This window comes from Osmerus mordax, chromosome 10 (assembly GCF_038355195.1).
Source record: "Osmerus mordax isolate fOsmMor3 chromosome 10, fOsmMor3.pri, whole genome shotgun sequence".
NCBI lineage: Eukaryota > Metazoa > Chordata > Actinopteri > Osmeriformes > Osmeridae > Osmerus > Osmerus mordax.
In genome coordinates, this window is record NC_090059.1 from 6,364,663 (window position 1) to 6,378,889 (window position 14,227).

The 14,227-nt window shown below is 40.8% G+C and overlaps 3 protein-coding genes across 6 annotated transcripts; 1 reads left to right on the forward strand and 2 right to left on the reverse strand.

Moving 5' to 3' along the window:
* The first annotated feature begins 2,109 nt into the window (after positions 1 to 2,109).
* Positions 2,110 to 4,027, forward strand: ddit4 (DNA-damage-inducible transcript 4). The gene is made up of 3 exons (XM_067244942.1): positions 2,110 to 2,235; positions 2,510 to 2,753; positions 2,890 to 4,027. The coding sequence occupies exons 2-3, from the start codon at positions 2,561 to 2,563 to the stop codon at positions 3,381 to 3,383; spliced, it is 687 nt and encodes a 228-aa protein (XP_067101043.1). The 5' UTR covers positions 2,110 to 2,235; positions 2,510 to 2,560; the 3' UTR covers positions 3,384 to 4,027.
* Positions 4,028 to 4,647: 620 nt separating this feature from the next.
* Positions 4,648 to 8,894, reverse strand: dnajb12b (DnaJ heat shock protein family (Hsp40) member B12b). Of its 2 annotated transcripts, XM_067244813.1 has the most exons (9): positions 8,548 to 8,894; positions 7,999 to 8,176; positions 7,712 to 7,857; positions 7,460 to 7,633; positions 7,306 to 7,376; positions 6,896 to 7,005; positions 6,290 to 6,462; positions 5,755 to 5,899; positions 4,648 to 4,718 (listed from the first exon to the last, which is right to left on the reverse strand). In XM_067244813.1, the coding sequence occupies exons 1-8, from the start codon at positions 8,696 to 8,698 to the stop codon at positions 5,778 to 5,780; spliced, it is 1,125 nt and encodes a 374-aa protein (XP_067100914.1). In that variant the 5' UTR covers positions 8,699 to 8,894; the 3' UTR covers positions 4,648 to 4,718; positions 5,755 to 5,777. The 2 variants fall into 2 exon arrangements, with proteins under 2 accessions (XP_067100914.1, XP_067100913.1); XM_067244812.1 differs by lacking the exon at positions 4,648 to 4,718 and having other exon boundaries at positions 4,950 to 5,899.
* Positions 8,895 to 10,336: 1,442 nt separating this feature from the next.
* Positions 10,337 to 14,049, reverse strand: LOC136950884 (putative nuclease HARBI1). 3 transcript variants are annotated; one of them, XM_067245387.1, is made up of 13 exons: positions 13,675 to 14,049; positions 13,323 to 13,393; positions 13,059 to 13,235; positions 12,907 to 12,968; positions 12,738 to 12,824; positions 12,609 to 12,650; positions 12,367 to 12,540; positions 12,265 to 12,287; positions 11,874 to 11,918; positions 11,599 to 11,768; positions 11,414 to 11,529; positions 11,206 to 11,317; positions 10,337 to 11,111 (listed from the first exon to the last, which is right to left on the reverse strand). In XM_067245387.1, the coding sequence occupies exons 1-13, from the start codon at positions 13,830 to 13,832 to the stop codon at positions 10,741 to 10,743; spliced, it is 1,608 nt and encodes a 535-aa protein (XP_067101488.1). In that variant the 5' UTR covers positions 13,833 to 14,049; the 3' UTR covers positions 10,337 to 10,740. The 3 variants fall into 3 exon arrangements, with proteins under 3 accessions (XP_067101488.1, XP_067101487.1, XP_067101486.1); XM_067245386.1 differs by having other exon boundaries at positions 11,414 to 11,505; positions 11,599 to 11,918; XM_067245385.1 differs by having other exon boundaries at positions 11,599 to 11,918.
* Positions 14,050 to 14,227: the final 178 nt, after the last annotated feature.

Consider the following 14,227-nt stretch of genomic DNA (forward strand, 5'->3'; position numbering starts at 1 on the left):
GATTATATTACTTGGATGGACTGCTTTTTGTTTTTGTGAAAAGATCGATTATAGTCACACATTTCCTAACAATACCACTAAGCCTTGGCAATACTATTTTTTTTGACAATGCTGTGCAGTCTGTTGTTAGTACCTGGGGTGACTACAGACATCCACAGCAAGGGCATATTGTTGATCCACATGGCATCCTTGATACTCATAATTCTGAAGAAGCCTCTTCATAGAATTGCAGCTCGTCACTTGGTCCACCCCTCCAGAATGTCCTCACAGCTGTTTTCTTAACTGCGTCAGGCAGTCACTAGAGGACAGGCAAGAACAAAGAGTATGTTCTTGCGGGAGACTCCCGGAACTTCCGGGAGACTTGGGATGTCTGCATTTAAGGGTCAGTCAAACTTTATACAGGTATAGAAGAAGCATGCTACAGTTTAGCTTGTGTTCATGTAAAATGTGGGTTTGCTAATAGTTTTGGTAAGGTATGTATACATAGTCTTTCATGAACTCTACTCAGGACCACAGCAGTGAATGAGGGTTTTTGTGTGAATAAGAGGTGGAGTTTATGAGTGTACTGTATTTGGATACATGTACAGAATGTACTGTTCTGGGCCACAACTGATTGTCTTGTGGTTTTTTGTGTTCCATTAAGGGGCGTATTCTACTACCAATGCAAAACTCTGGGTCCTAAAGGTGTTATGTTTATGCTTTCAAGGTTGTTTTTGAGCTGATGTTATTTAGTCTAGTTGGACATGATTCAGCAGTCAGTTCCTTAATTCGTTTACTTTTATGAGTTCTTATAAATATTAAATACAATTTGCATTCCCTTACAGTATTCCAAAATATAAGAAATAGCAAAAATCACCTTTCAAAGACAATTCACTTAATTTCATCCGTTTTTATAATGTTAACTATTTAATATAAGGCCCTACAATGAAGCAGACAATGCAAATAGGATGCAAATACCTTGTAGGAACATGACAACATGCTCTTTACCCACACTTGTTTTCTGTTGTTTTCTTTGAGTTCCTCCTTTGCAGTACAGTCCGTCCCTCTCCAGATCTCACATGTTCTCGCTATAGCTACGTATTTTTCTGGCTGCCATCCAAAACTTTTTTTCTTTTACTAGGGTGGACGTCAAGAGTTTCTTCTGCAAGACAATGTTTACCCGAGAAAGATGGAGCTGTTTTAACCTTGACATTAATTTATTGCCCACATTCTGTGCCAGATTAATTAAAATGATAGGCTACATGAATATGCAAAAAGATACATTTTGTTGTTGTTGTTGTTTTAATTCGATCAGGCTACTCAACATAAACTGTGTTAGCCAAGATATTTGCATTAGTTTAGAGATCCCTCTTTTTTCTAGCCTACATGATTCATCGTCAGCATTAGATTGTCTTGAGGATGTCTAACAAGCCCGTTTGGCTGCGTATCATGCAAAATCCTATTTTGCACATCTGATTAATGCTGCACATCTGATTAATGTTGACCATCTTTCTGGCTGTCAGTGAATTACTTACACTGACTCTTACAAATGAAATCACGGTGACAGTAAATCATACATAGCCTACTCCTATCTTTAAATTCAATATTCTTAATCTAAAAGAGAGTGGCATGCTTTCGTCAATAATGTTAACAGCATTGTCCTCAACATTTTGGGAACACCAAACAGTAATGTAGTCAACATTTTGAGAATCGTGCTTTAACCATTCTTCATTAGTCTCGGTTGTTCTGTTGCAGTGTGGGCAGGATACTCTAGAAAATATTTTTCAAATGTGAAAGGTATGATGTCATGTGTATCTGCAGCTCTGGAGTACATTTTACACTTGTATACTCCATGTCTCCACACGGGGAAAAAAAGCCCTAAACATTTACATTAAGGATTATTGAATGTTAACATGTCTGGGCTTGTAGATTTTCGACAAAAATCACAGTGGGGTTCCCAAAACCCCCTTCTTTTTCTTTCTTTCGCACTGTCACTCTTCTTTCTCCAGGCATGTTACCAGGCAAACACAGAATCGATGACGTACCTTAGATTCTGATTGGTTGGAAAGTAGAAACGTGGGCGTGTACTTCCACAGTCTGCATAAAGACTTGTTGTTGCAGCAGAGGAGCACAAAGAGCTGGAAAGCGAAGCACTGAGAAGGAACAGTGGAGTGATCCGAATTAAACGTTAGTCACGGAAACACTACTATTGTTCTTAAAGCTCATCAAGCTGGAAACAGTTCTCCATTTACTTCTGTAAGTAGCCTACTTATGATTTATTTTAGATTAAAATATGTAGGCTATGTGTCGCTTGCCAGCTGGCAAACAAGCTGATGACATCTTTATGCAGTTTTACTGTATGCCCTCTTTAACAAAGGAGCTGGCTTGGCAGCAAAGTCTGACTGCAGCCAGAACCCCATTCATTTTAATATTGATTGCTTAATGTTTTAACGGTTTTAACTGTCTCTGTACATTCGAAACGCAGTATGTTTAGTTAAACTCTAACGAATGTCTTTCTTTATTTCCACAGACTCTAACTTGATGGTCCTTAGCAGCTAAGAATTAAACACTGGAGGTGGAAATGATGTCTACTCACTTTGCCACCACCAACGTCCCTGACAGTGCCAGCGCACCCCCGTCTCCTCTGGACAGCTCTCCTAGACGTCTTTCCTGGGGGAAACTAGTACAGAGATTGACCGAATTCAATACAGGAGCCAACAGCAGCAGTGACTCCAGCTCAGTCAGTGGAAGCAGGAGCGACCTCTCAGACTCAGGTGAATACCAGCTTTAACTTCTGCAATTCTGCATAATTCTTTGTAGTTCTTCTGATAGCTTTTTGTTTTGGAATATCCTCCCAGTCATAATTCTATTGGAGATGGGGTACTCATTTGTCCTGTTCGTTCTTTCTAGGATCTGATGTTTCTTCTGACATCTCTGCAACTGACGGGGACCTGTTTTACGACCCAATGGAGGAGACCCTTCTGAAAGACATTGTTGATCTCATTGCCCGAAGTCTGCGGGAAGCTAAGGACCATACCCTGAGGTGTTCCAAGCTGCTCATCCCAGAGAAGCTTCTAGAGCACATCGGCCGAGAGCTCCTCCACCTGGCAGCTAGTGAGCCCTGTGGCCTAAGGGGGGCGCTCATTGACTTGTGTGTGGAGCAGGGGAGTGAGTGCGAGAGTGTGGAGCAGATATCAGTGGACCCCTACCTTGTCCCCACTTTTCAGCTCACACTTGTTCTGAGGCTTGACTCTAGGGGACTGTGGCCTAAAATCCAAGGGCTTTTTGGTACCAAGTCTGCCTCCATTCCAGTAATGAGGCAAGCCATTAGATTAAGCACTGGCTTTAGAGTGATGAAAAAGAAACTGTATAGTTCCGAAGACTTGCTTATAGAAGAGTGCTAAGGAACCCAAAGAGACTTGTTTCCAAGCACTGGACATAATTCTTACTCAAGTAAACTTTCAGTATGCCATTCCAAGCTCCCAAATTAGCATTGGTATTGAAATCTACATACAGAACTGTATGTTTTCTTCTTAACTGTAAAAACAAAGTTGTTAACATGTATTTGTTTTGTTCTCTAATTGTACTGAAATGGAATGGGAGTACAAGGTACTTTGGGGAAATGGTGGCCAACCACAAGTAACGGTTCAATCCAGACTCTGGAGTCTTATTGCAGCTTGGCAAATTGCGAACCACTGGGTTCAATATGTTTACCTCAGTTTCTTTTGTAATTAGATGTGGCAGCTAGCTTTATGGTAAATTTGTAAGACCATTGTGATGTTTTTTGTTTGTCATTTTGCCATTCTTGTCAAGTGGCATTGCACACAATAGAACGGGGACAATTCTTACAGTTTTGATTGAAGAAAAATTAGGCCTAGGTTACTAAGTACTTCTATGTGCTCTTCAGAAATGAAATGTTACTTTTCTCCCATTTCAAACTGGCATATTCATCTGTGCATCATTATTTATTTGATATTCAAATATCCACCATGCACTTGTTTTTGTATGTTCATGTTGACTGCAGACAATAAATTATTTTTTATTAACATTCAATGTTCCATCCTTTCTGTGGATGTTTACACTTTGGTATTACTATGGGTGGACTGTGAAAGGTTTACTGGCTTATGGACAACCTAGTTTTTATTTAACTCGGAAAAGGAGTGTCTGGCCAAGACTATCAACAAGCCAAAACCAATTTAAAACACATAGCACAACATAGGGCAAAACACAGCAACCATATGATCCAATGCCAATAAATATAGCCACAATTAAAGGATTCACAATTTTAAAAGCACTGACAAGTAGGCCCTCCTCCAAAATGTTCTATATCTTGAAACACAGCCAGTGCTACATGCTCCGGCATCTTCAGGTCAGATTTAAGAATTTCATGGAGCGGGAGCAGCAACCTCAAAAGCCTTTCTGCCTATCTCTGCAGACAGTGGGAACTGCCAACAAAAAGGTCCTGTGATTGTAAGCAGTATCTTTTTGAAGTTTTTGTGTGGATAAATTCATAAAAGGTAGGATGATGTCAAACCAAAAATAACTAAATTACACAAACACCAATGACAGAGACACCAGACAAGTCAACGAGGGCCAGCCCCCACTCTACTGTACAGTACACAGTGATGAGTGAGCACTTCAGTGGAAGTTTTCCACCCATTTCCCTAAACAAGCACCCAGTTGTGCTCAAATGCCTCTCCTCCAGAATGTATTTTCTTTTATCCAAGCAGACGTGGTCCCTTCAGGGAAAAGGATGGCAAATGAGAACAAAGGCATCGTTCAGGTACTTGTAATATACACTTGCATAGCACCCTCTTGTGGTAAAGGGAGTGACCTACAAGCCAATACCATTTGCGAACGTGCACAGAGCCATGTACAATGTTGGCTACTGCAATATCCAGCTATGTGCAACTGCCAACTGTGTTCGCTTTGCTCATCACGTATACAGAATGATGACTACAATACAGCATTTACGATGTTTATTTGACCACTTAAGAGTAAAAACATGGTGTACATTTTGGACAAAAACGATTTACTTACTAGTGTTTTAATGAAACTGTATTCATTTTGAATAATAAAAACAAACATTAAATAGAATCCTACAATAAATACTCTTCTCTTGCATGTTCACATACTTTCAATAGACAAATCAAAAAATCTCTGTGCAAGCCAAAAGAGGTATATGCCTCAGGAGTTTATATACAGTAAATCCCTGCATAGTTACAAATATAATGTACACAATAAGTTGTATCAGCAAACAGTTCTCAGCTTCAATGAGTCTGCATCTTCACTGATATGATCCAATAAATAAATATAAAGCATTCTCAGTTTATCAATTGCTAATTTGTGATGATGGTCACGCTCCATATTACCAGTTTTATAGTGTTTCTACTCCAGTTTAAATAAAAAGTCAACAACAGTGAATTTCTAAATAGGGCCCAATTCCTCAGAACCTGGAGTTACTTTTGCCATTCAGGTCAGTTATTTAAAGTGTCTGGTCAGTATCAGGGTGTCATTTCCGTTCAACAACTCTCCTCTGCATCTTATCCTCTTCTCTACAATCTCAAGAATTGAGATTTGTTTATAGTATTTTTGATGTGTCATCTGCATTGTTGTGAATGTGGTAAAGCGTTTCTATTTACAGCTAGTGAAGCTATTGTTTATTAAATTCTGTGAAAAGTAAAATATTTTTGTGGAAACATTGCTGTTCACATTACATTTTGGGATACAAGAAATGAGGACAAGATCAGAGGAAAAACTGTTTAGGGAGCTTACCTATGCTTACAATAGGACATATTTTAACCATGTATGGAAGTCGTGATCTCAGATAATCTTGAGCAACTTGGTGTGCCCATCTTCTGTGCTCTCAGGTACACCTCGTTGTCTCCAAAATATCGTGCTCTGTAGAGCAAGCCCTCTTCTGAAAGAAACAAGCCAACAAGAATGAAACATACTGATATTATTTTTTTATCTGCATTAAACTGTGCAGATAAACTTTTTTAGGTAGGCATCAGAAAAATTCTGAAAGAGATCCATCATTTACCATACATGGCTGTAGAGGGAAACTGTTATTTCTGATTTTCTGTGTCATATCAAGTGTTACTCATGTCAAAACAGCATTACTAAACTATTCAAAACATACTGATCGTGTGAATCTAAAGAATTTCCATTTGAGTCTATCACATTGTTTGACTTATGAGTTTCTTTGAAATTATGTAATATAAATATAATACAAAATGATGATAATTACATATTTGCAATATGAAATAAGACCAGGATAAGATTGAGAGGGGTCTCAAAGTAAACATACTCTGTTGTTTCTCCTTCCAGCAGTTGTTTCGGAGGTTGGAGATATATTCATCTTCCACATTCCTCTCCACGTTCTTCAAATTAATTCCCTTGTTGTCCCTGGTAAAGTGATCGGCCACGTAATAGGGCACCCTGAGGGTCTCAGTCAGCCTCTTGTGTGTGTGACCTACTGACCTGTAGACAAGGAAAGAGAAACTTCATACTGGAGTTCACATGAATACAACATTGTGTCTCTCAGAGATAACAGTAGTTTGGCAGTAACAAGACAGTAACAGAGACTGACTTGTACAAACAAGTCAATTCACTGGTAAGATTCTAACTAATACACACTAACATATAATCACATTATGTAATAGCCTAATACTGATTACAGCACAATAGCACAAACATAGTATAAAACTACAGTATAGCATTGGTGCCAGAGAAATACGCTACCAACGTTAAAACAGTGTGCAGTTCCTTGGCTGATTTGACCTGTTATGTTACATCTTTATAACCATTATGCATGTCAGTTGTACGTCTTCTGAAAGAAGAAACATCTGAATTGCATTAAATCGAGCGCTCCACATCTCCTAGATGTGTGTGTGAAGGTAAGGATTTCACTCACGGTCGAAAGCTGAGACTGTAGATGGGACTGGAGACCATTATCTGACTGAGGGCTGACACAATGACCAGGATGAGGATAGGCATAACCTGGATGAAGAGTGCAAAGCCTCCCTGCAAAACCCCATTAACCCACACCCCAACAAAAACTATCAAGACAACTGCAAGAAAGGGATTGCAACTACCTGTAAACTAACTAGCGGAAAATATTGGTTACTTTACACAATAAATGCCAATGAGAATGGTACATACTTCTTCCATATGTTTACCTAACCTTTTATCTGCTTTAACAACATACTGTAGTAGTAAATCTCAGTGTGACTCAGTGTCTCCCCTCGCTATGTAACATTTATACAAAGTTCCTGTTGCCAAACTTGCGAGCCCAACAATGAATACGTAAAACTGCAAACTCACATCTCTCTGTCGCTCTCTTCTCTCTGGTCTCTGAAAGCGCATTCTTCCGTTGCTGTATACATTGGCATTACCTTGAGAATTTCAAAGTAGTATCATTCAAAATCTTGGAAATGTTCAATAAAAGTGAAATTGTGACTTCACAGGTAAGACTCACTTGATGGGAAGCCACCCCCAAAGAACATATTAAAGAGATCCTCGGGTGAAATATCTGCCTCAAAGTTCCTATTGGTTTGCCCTTGTCTCGACAGGTTTTTTCTTTCCTCTCCACACTGATCATACTGTCTCCTTTTGTCAGAGTGACTCAGAACAGCATATGCATTTCCAATGGCTGTAGAGAAAAATTACAATTTTGTATGGGAGGCAGGATGTTAATGGGTATAATAGTGGAAACATGAGTAGCTATTACCTTTAAATGCCTCTGTTGCACCAGGTGCTTGGTTTTTGTCTGGGTGGAATTTTAATGCAAGTTTTCTGTATGACTTCTTCAGATCATCTTCAGAGGCATCTTTTTTAACTCCAAGAATTTCATAAAAGTCATTACATTGTTTTATTCTGCAGAAACAAAGGGATAGGGTTAAGTGAATATGTGAAGTTAAGGTGGGGCTGAGGCATGAGAGAGCATGAGTTCAGGATAACCCAGGGCCCAGGGTAATTCAGTACCAGCCCATTAAGCTGGTACTGAATTCTACACACCTCTTGACTGCATCCATTTGGTCTGAGGTATATGAAGGGGTATGTGAAGCCTTTTCTTCTTGAGATGTCCTCCCACCTTCCCCAAGCTTTGAGTGACGAGTGCCTGTGCTTTCACTGGCTCCTGAGAGGTTACTTTCGCACGGGGCAAATCCATTCTTTGCAATCAACTCCAGCAATGCTGAAACAACGGTAGAACAAATGAAAGAAAGTGAGGCAGTTTCAGTCAAAACCTAGATTAACTGTATGACTGGGTCATAAATATCCAGGCAGTAGGCTATCATAATGGCTGTCAGGGCTGTTATGGGCCCGGTTTTGGTGGCTGAGAATGATTGAGTGTGTGCAATTTGTAACATAATTAGTAACTATTAAACTGGCTGTGAACTACCTTGTTGACAACAATGTAAATGCCATAAGTAACGTATAACCTATAATGTTACAACGGGCCTAACCCAACTATCTGGGATGCTGGTCTGGAGCAGACGACGCGTGCACCAGTAATTCCTCACAGCATAATCGCTGTGAATACCACATTCATGTCTAACTGCTCACCGTTAGCCTTTTCAGTCGGAAAAAGTCTCTGTCCCTTCTCTAGAAATCGCTGGGCTTTTTCAGGTTGGTTATTTGTTAACGCAGTGATTGCAATGTCAATGCAGCGTTCTGCCTCATCCCTGTTTACTTCCATTGCAGCAGGACCAAGCATTATTTATGGTGGTTTTCGTTTGAGACGCCTGGGCTGGTCCACGGTACCCACCCGTTGCCTTAAATTTTCGGTGGCTAACCAACCCTTAAGAAAAATAAACCCGACAAAAAGACAAGCCCCATGTCAAAATCCGCCATGTAATTCCAGTTGTATTCTGCAAGAAATGTCTGAGGAATTTACCTTTCATTTCACAAATAGGGACAGGGTGCTCGGCCAACGGAATGGCCTGGTCTTTTAACCAAACGTACGTTTTGGGCGCTTTTTGATGACGTGAGGAGAGGTTGCGATTTGAGATCTTTGTATTCAAAATTATGTGAAACCCTGTGTGGAACGTTTCAGTAGATAGCTCTACGAGTTCCGTGAAAAATATGATATAAAAACAGTAATCACTATATGGACAATAACAGTTTGTGGACACATTTATTTCACATTTCTGCGAAGGCTATTCAAGTTGAAATATTTAATGCGAGATTTGGTTCCATTCAGCCACAAAAGCAGTAGTGAGGTTGGGCACTGATGTTGGTTAAATTGGCTTACATTTACATTTATTCATTTAGCAGACGCTTTTATCCAAAGCGACTTCCAAGAGAGAGCTTTACAAAGTGCATAGGTCACTGCTCATAACAACAAGATAGCCAAAAAACATCGCGAGTAGCCAGAACATGAAGCACACATTGTGAACAACTAAAAGTAAGTGCCAAAGGGAAGAACCATAAGAGCATGTAGTTAAACAAGTTACAATTAAACAACATGAACCGCTATAAGTGCAAGTGTACCTGTGGAAAAAAGCAAGCAACAGTAATAAAAACAATATATCACAGCGAGAACAAAAATGTAAATCAGTTACCACTAACCACAAGAGCAACAAGTCTCTAAGCAAGAGTCATTGTGATCCTTGAGGAAACTAACATCGGGGGCCTGTTGCACAAAACTAGGATAAGGGATTAAGCCAGGATATCTTGGTGATCCTGGCTCAATTGATCCGTAATCCGGTTGCACTAAAGATGGATAGGGGGCAGGAGGATATGTTATGGTATAAATTACCATGGAGATTTATTCTGTGGAGCTAGCCTGCTCCAGACCAGGCTAAATTCCAGGATCTATTTAATCTCATCCCTAATGTCAGTCAGCAGTCACCACAAATGGAAACCAATAGTTATTTCACTGCTCACTATACATTGTTATCACATATAACTAGACCCACTGTCATTATTTAAACGTTTGTGATCATTAATTTCAATGATTTTGGATAAAAAATGATTTTTAGATGATGTTGCTATCATTAGATAATTTACAGTTTCCCATAGACTATAAGGCTATATATAAAATGATAGAATATTAGGGCCACAGAGGGGAAAAAAACACAAGTCATAATATTGTAACCAGTTGTTTTAAAGGAGGACAGTTGTTAAAATGACAGATGTGGGGCATTTCGTGAAATTGTACTTCAGTATGGTTTCATAAACAAAGACATGCTGATGTGCCAGAATATTAAGTATCACATTGTCATAAGTATCAAAACTGTAAAAACAATATGTAGCTTTTCTGCAGAAAGAACCAGCCTCATAAATTTATGACTTTATCCTTTTTCTTCAGTGTGGCCCTAGTACTCTGTCATATAAACAAATACACATTCCATATGAATATAAAAACACAATGTGTAACATTATGTTCCTTTATTGAATAAGGACAAAACAAAGCAGGTAAACCATCAGCTCCTTTCGAAACTGAAGTCACAGTGACTCTACAAGATGGAAAGCACAGAATCCAAGCATATTATACAAAATGATACATACACATTCAAAGGTCTGTATATAACACACCCTGCATGTCTGCACACTAAAATAAATGCAGGACAAATCCATACACATCAACTGAACAGACAAATGAATGGATGCAGTAGCCTCCCTGCAGCCTTGTATTACACACAGTATACCGCACAAACATCATAAGAGGCCAAATTCGTAAAAAAACGAACCCAAAAAAACCCAAATTCCTCTGCCACCGCAGGACATATTTAACCAAAATTGAAAGCACACATACTAACTAAAATAATTCAACACATATTGGTCCCTCAGCAGCCGACCACTGTCGTCATCAGGGAAGATTGCCGGATTGTCCCAGTCCATGGCTGGTGGCACTCTGGGGGCCCTCTCCTTCCTCAGGCAGGCCACATTGTGGAGGACAGCACAAGCCACAGTAATATCACATGCCCTAACAGGGCTGACCCTTAATTTGTGAAGGCAGTGAAAGCGTGCCTTCAGGAGGCCAAAGGTCATTTCAACTCTGGCCCTGGTCCTGGCATGGGCATGGTTGTAGGCCTGCTGTGCTTCCTGGGGGTCTGTGAAAGGTGTCAGGAGAAAAGGCTGGCAGCCATACCCCCTGTCTCCCAGCAACACACCAGAGAATTCACCTGTCAACACAAAATCTCATCATTACTACCTCATAAACACAGTGATATTCTTGACACAGCCATGATGGTTATAAATAGGGGTTGTGTGGCTTACCTTGTGATAGGCACTGATAGATTTCAGAGGCCCGAAAGATTCTGGAGTCATGGACTGAGCCAGGCCATTTTGCCACAACATTGCTGATCACACAGTCAGCATTGCAGACCATCTGAAATCATAAGATGAGGAATATTACACCAATCAATGCACATCACTGGCAATGCAGAGTGTTCGTCAATGGACAATATCAAAAAGTTATGTTCACCTGAACATTAATGCTGTGAAAGGATTTCCTATTCACAAAATCGGCCTCATGGGCACCTGAGGGGGCTTTTATCCTTATGTGTGTGCAGTCCACTGCACCAATGACATTGGGGAAACCTGTCACACAAAGTAATGAGTATCCTACTATGTGTTAACAGTTGTCCTGTAATTTGTAGATCCTCTTACCTGCAATCCTATAGAACTCCTCTTTGATGTCACAGAGTCTTCTGTGGCCAGGGAAGGAGATGAAGACATCTGCTAATGCTTTGATAGCCAGACACACACTCCTTATTGTGCGGCAAATTGTGGCCTTGTTCAGCTGTTCTGCATCCCCCACTGAGTACAGGAAGGCTCCACTAGCAAAAAAGCGCAAGGCCACACAAACCATTTGCTCCACACTCAGTGCATGGCTCCGTGCAGTGCGGTGCTTAATCCTGGGACCCAGTAGTCTGCATAGATACCTGATGCCATCTGCAGAAAACCTGTATCTTTCATATAGATGGTCATCAGGGAAGGCCAGTGGGTCCAACCGGTCCCTGAAGACCCTTTCTCGCCTGAAGGCTCTCCTCAGCACAAGTGCTTCTTCATCCACCACATCTCGCACGAATGGGCATGCCATTGTCAGAGCAGAAAGGAACACACAATTTTGGGCCTTCATATAGGCTAGTGGCCACACCTGGTGCTGGGGGGGTGGGCAAAAGAGGGCGATGCCTTATAACGATGACTTGGTTGTACTGATTGCTGGGAAAATAAAAAAAACCTTAGAAAGATGCCACCGTCCTGTGTGCTCACAATAAGAGCTCATATGTCATGGCTCACTTGACTTTACGAGAATATACCTAATTTTTATTTTCAGCTGTGTCATCTTCTTGGAGCTGGGGGAGGAAAGAAAAATAATGATTAATACATTTGTGTTACAGTTAGCATACAGTGTACATTGAAGGCATATCTCACCTCCCTCTCAAGTTTTTTTATTTCAAGGTCCAGTTTCCTAATTGTCCTCTTTTTTATTTCGGACTCCAGTGCAAGATTTTCCATCTTTTTCTTCTTGTACTGAATGTCTATGTCTGCCAGTTCTATTTGGCGCCGGAGGTGGTTGCCATACAACTTTCTGATAGCTTGTGAGCTCTGTGAACACAATACAATTAGCGCAGCTGGAATTTGGCAGGATGTGGTGTCCTTTTATTAATACGCACTATGTTGCCAGGCTGGTTTTCCCACTGTATAGCATCTGGGTCCTGTAAAAGAAATTAGATTTTTTGATTTTGATGAGGACTCCTCACCATTGTAGAGTAAATAGTACTTTCACAGTCTTAACATGATACCTCATGCCTTCTGGAATCCAGAGAGATGGTCTCCTCCTCATCATCGTCTCCATCATGTGCTGTTGCTGCTGCACTGGGGCCTTCACCCTATCACATTTAATCGGATTCATATTGAAGCTAGTAGACAAGACATGCCAGGCCTACAGTATGCCTTTGATGGAGTACTCACTGGATCAGCATCGTCTGGTGCTTGTGCTGGTGGCTCTAACAGGAACACAGTGCTGCCAGACACTGCAAGGCAATAGGTAAACCAAAGTCAGACAGTCCAAATTGATTCAATATGAATGTGGTTGTATCCCATGTAGAGATGGAAGGACATACCTTGAATGAAGCGGGTGGCATCTTGGGAGGAACCTATGCTCGTCTCTTTCCCCCCAGGGATCCCCTCTAAGACGGGCCTGCCTTTATTTAGCTCCAAGGCCATGTCCTCTGCTGGGGTAAGGTCAGCCTTTGGTGACCCACCACCCGTGCCTTGTCTGTGGGTATTCTTTTTCACTGCTAAAACAGTACAGACAATGTGTGAGCAGGCACCTTCTGGGTACAATATATGCTTGTGCTTTGTTAAATATTAGTCAGGGACCATACCATTCTGCAGAATGTTCTTGTATTTGATTTTGACCTGCTGCCATGTCCGTTTTGGCCCGTTCATGTTTAATCTACACACACACACACATATTTAATGGAGTCACACTGCAAAAAATTACTTGGTATTTTTGTCTTGTTTTCAGTAAAAATATCAAAAAATTTATCATAGCTTTATACAGTGTGATGGAGTTACTTTACACAATTTCACTCATATCTGCAGTGCATTTCAATAAAAAATTTAACCGTTTCATAATTACAGTACAACTGCATTTTTGGAGATGTGAATTAAATATTTGAATTGTAATTGTGATGTTTCAGCGGAGCGGTGAGTATGTAATTGTGCACTACTTACGCATTCAGGCGGTCTGCAATACTTTGCCACGCTTTTTCTCTTTGCTTTATCACTGTGGCGGTGTTGCCTTTCTTCTTAATTATATCTTTTACCTCCTCGTATGCCTCCATGAGGATTTGTGCTTCCGACGGGGAAAAGTACGCGGCTCTAGTTGCCATGGTAAATCAGTTAATCTGTGATCTGTGGCGGGGTCTATTTGAGTGAGCCGTGAGCGCGCACCTATCCAGGATTGGTTTCACCTGGCTTAATGAATCCGTGTCTGCTCATCCTGGCTTGGTCTTTGTGCAACCAATTAAGCCTGGACGCACATGTTTTGGCTTCATTGAGCTCAGCTGAGTCATTTATCCCGGATGTCTTAATTCTACTTTTGTGCAACAGGCCCCGGGTCAAGCGAACCCGGCTTGCAGATGGTGTTTAATTGCTTTGATGACAATTCCGTTTGATGGTGTAGATCAATGACCTGTACAGGCCAGTCGTTTTTTCACGCCAAACTCGAGAGCACATTTCTGTATGAACCTCGGAATAGTGCAGGGGTCATTATTAAGGGCCTTTA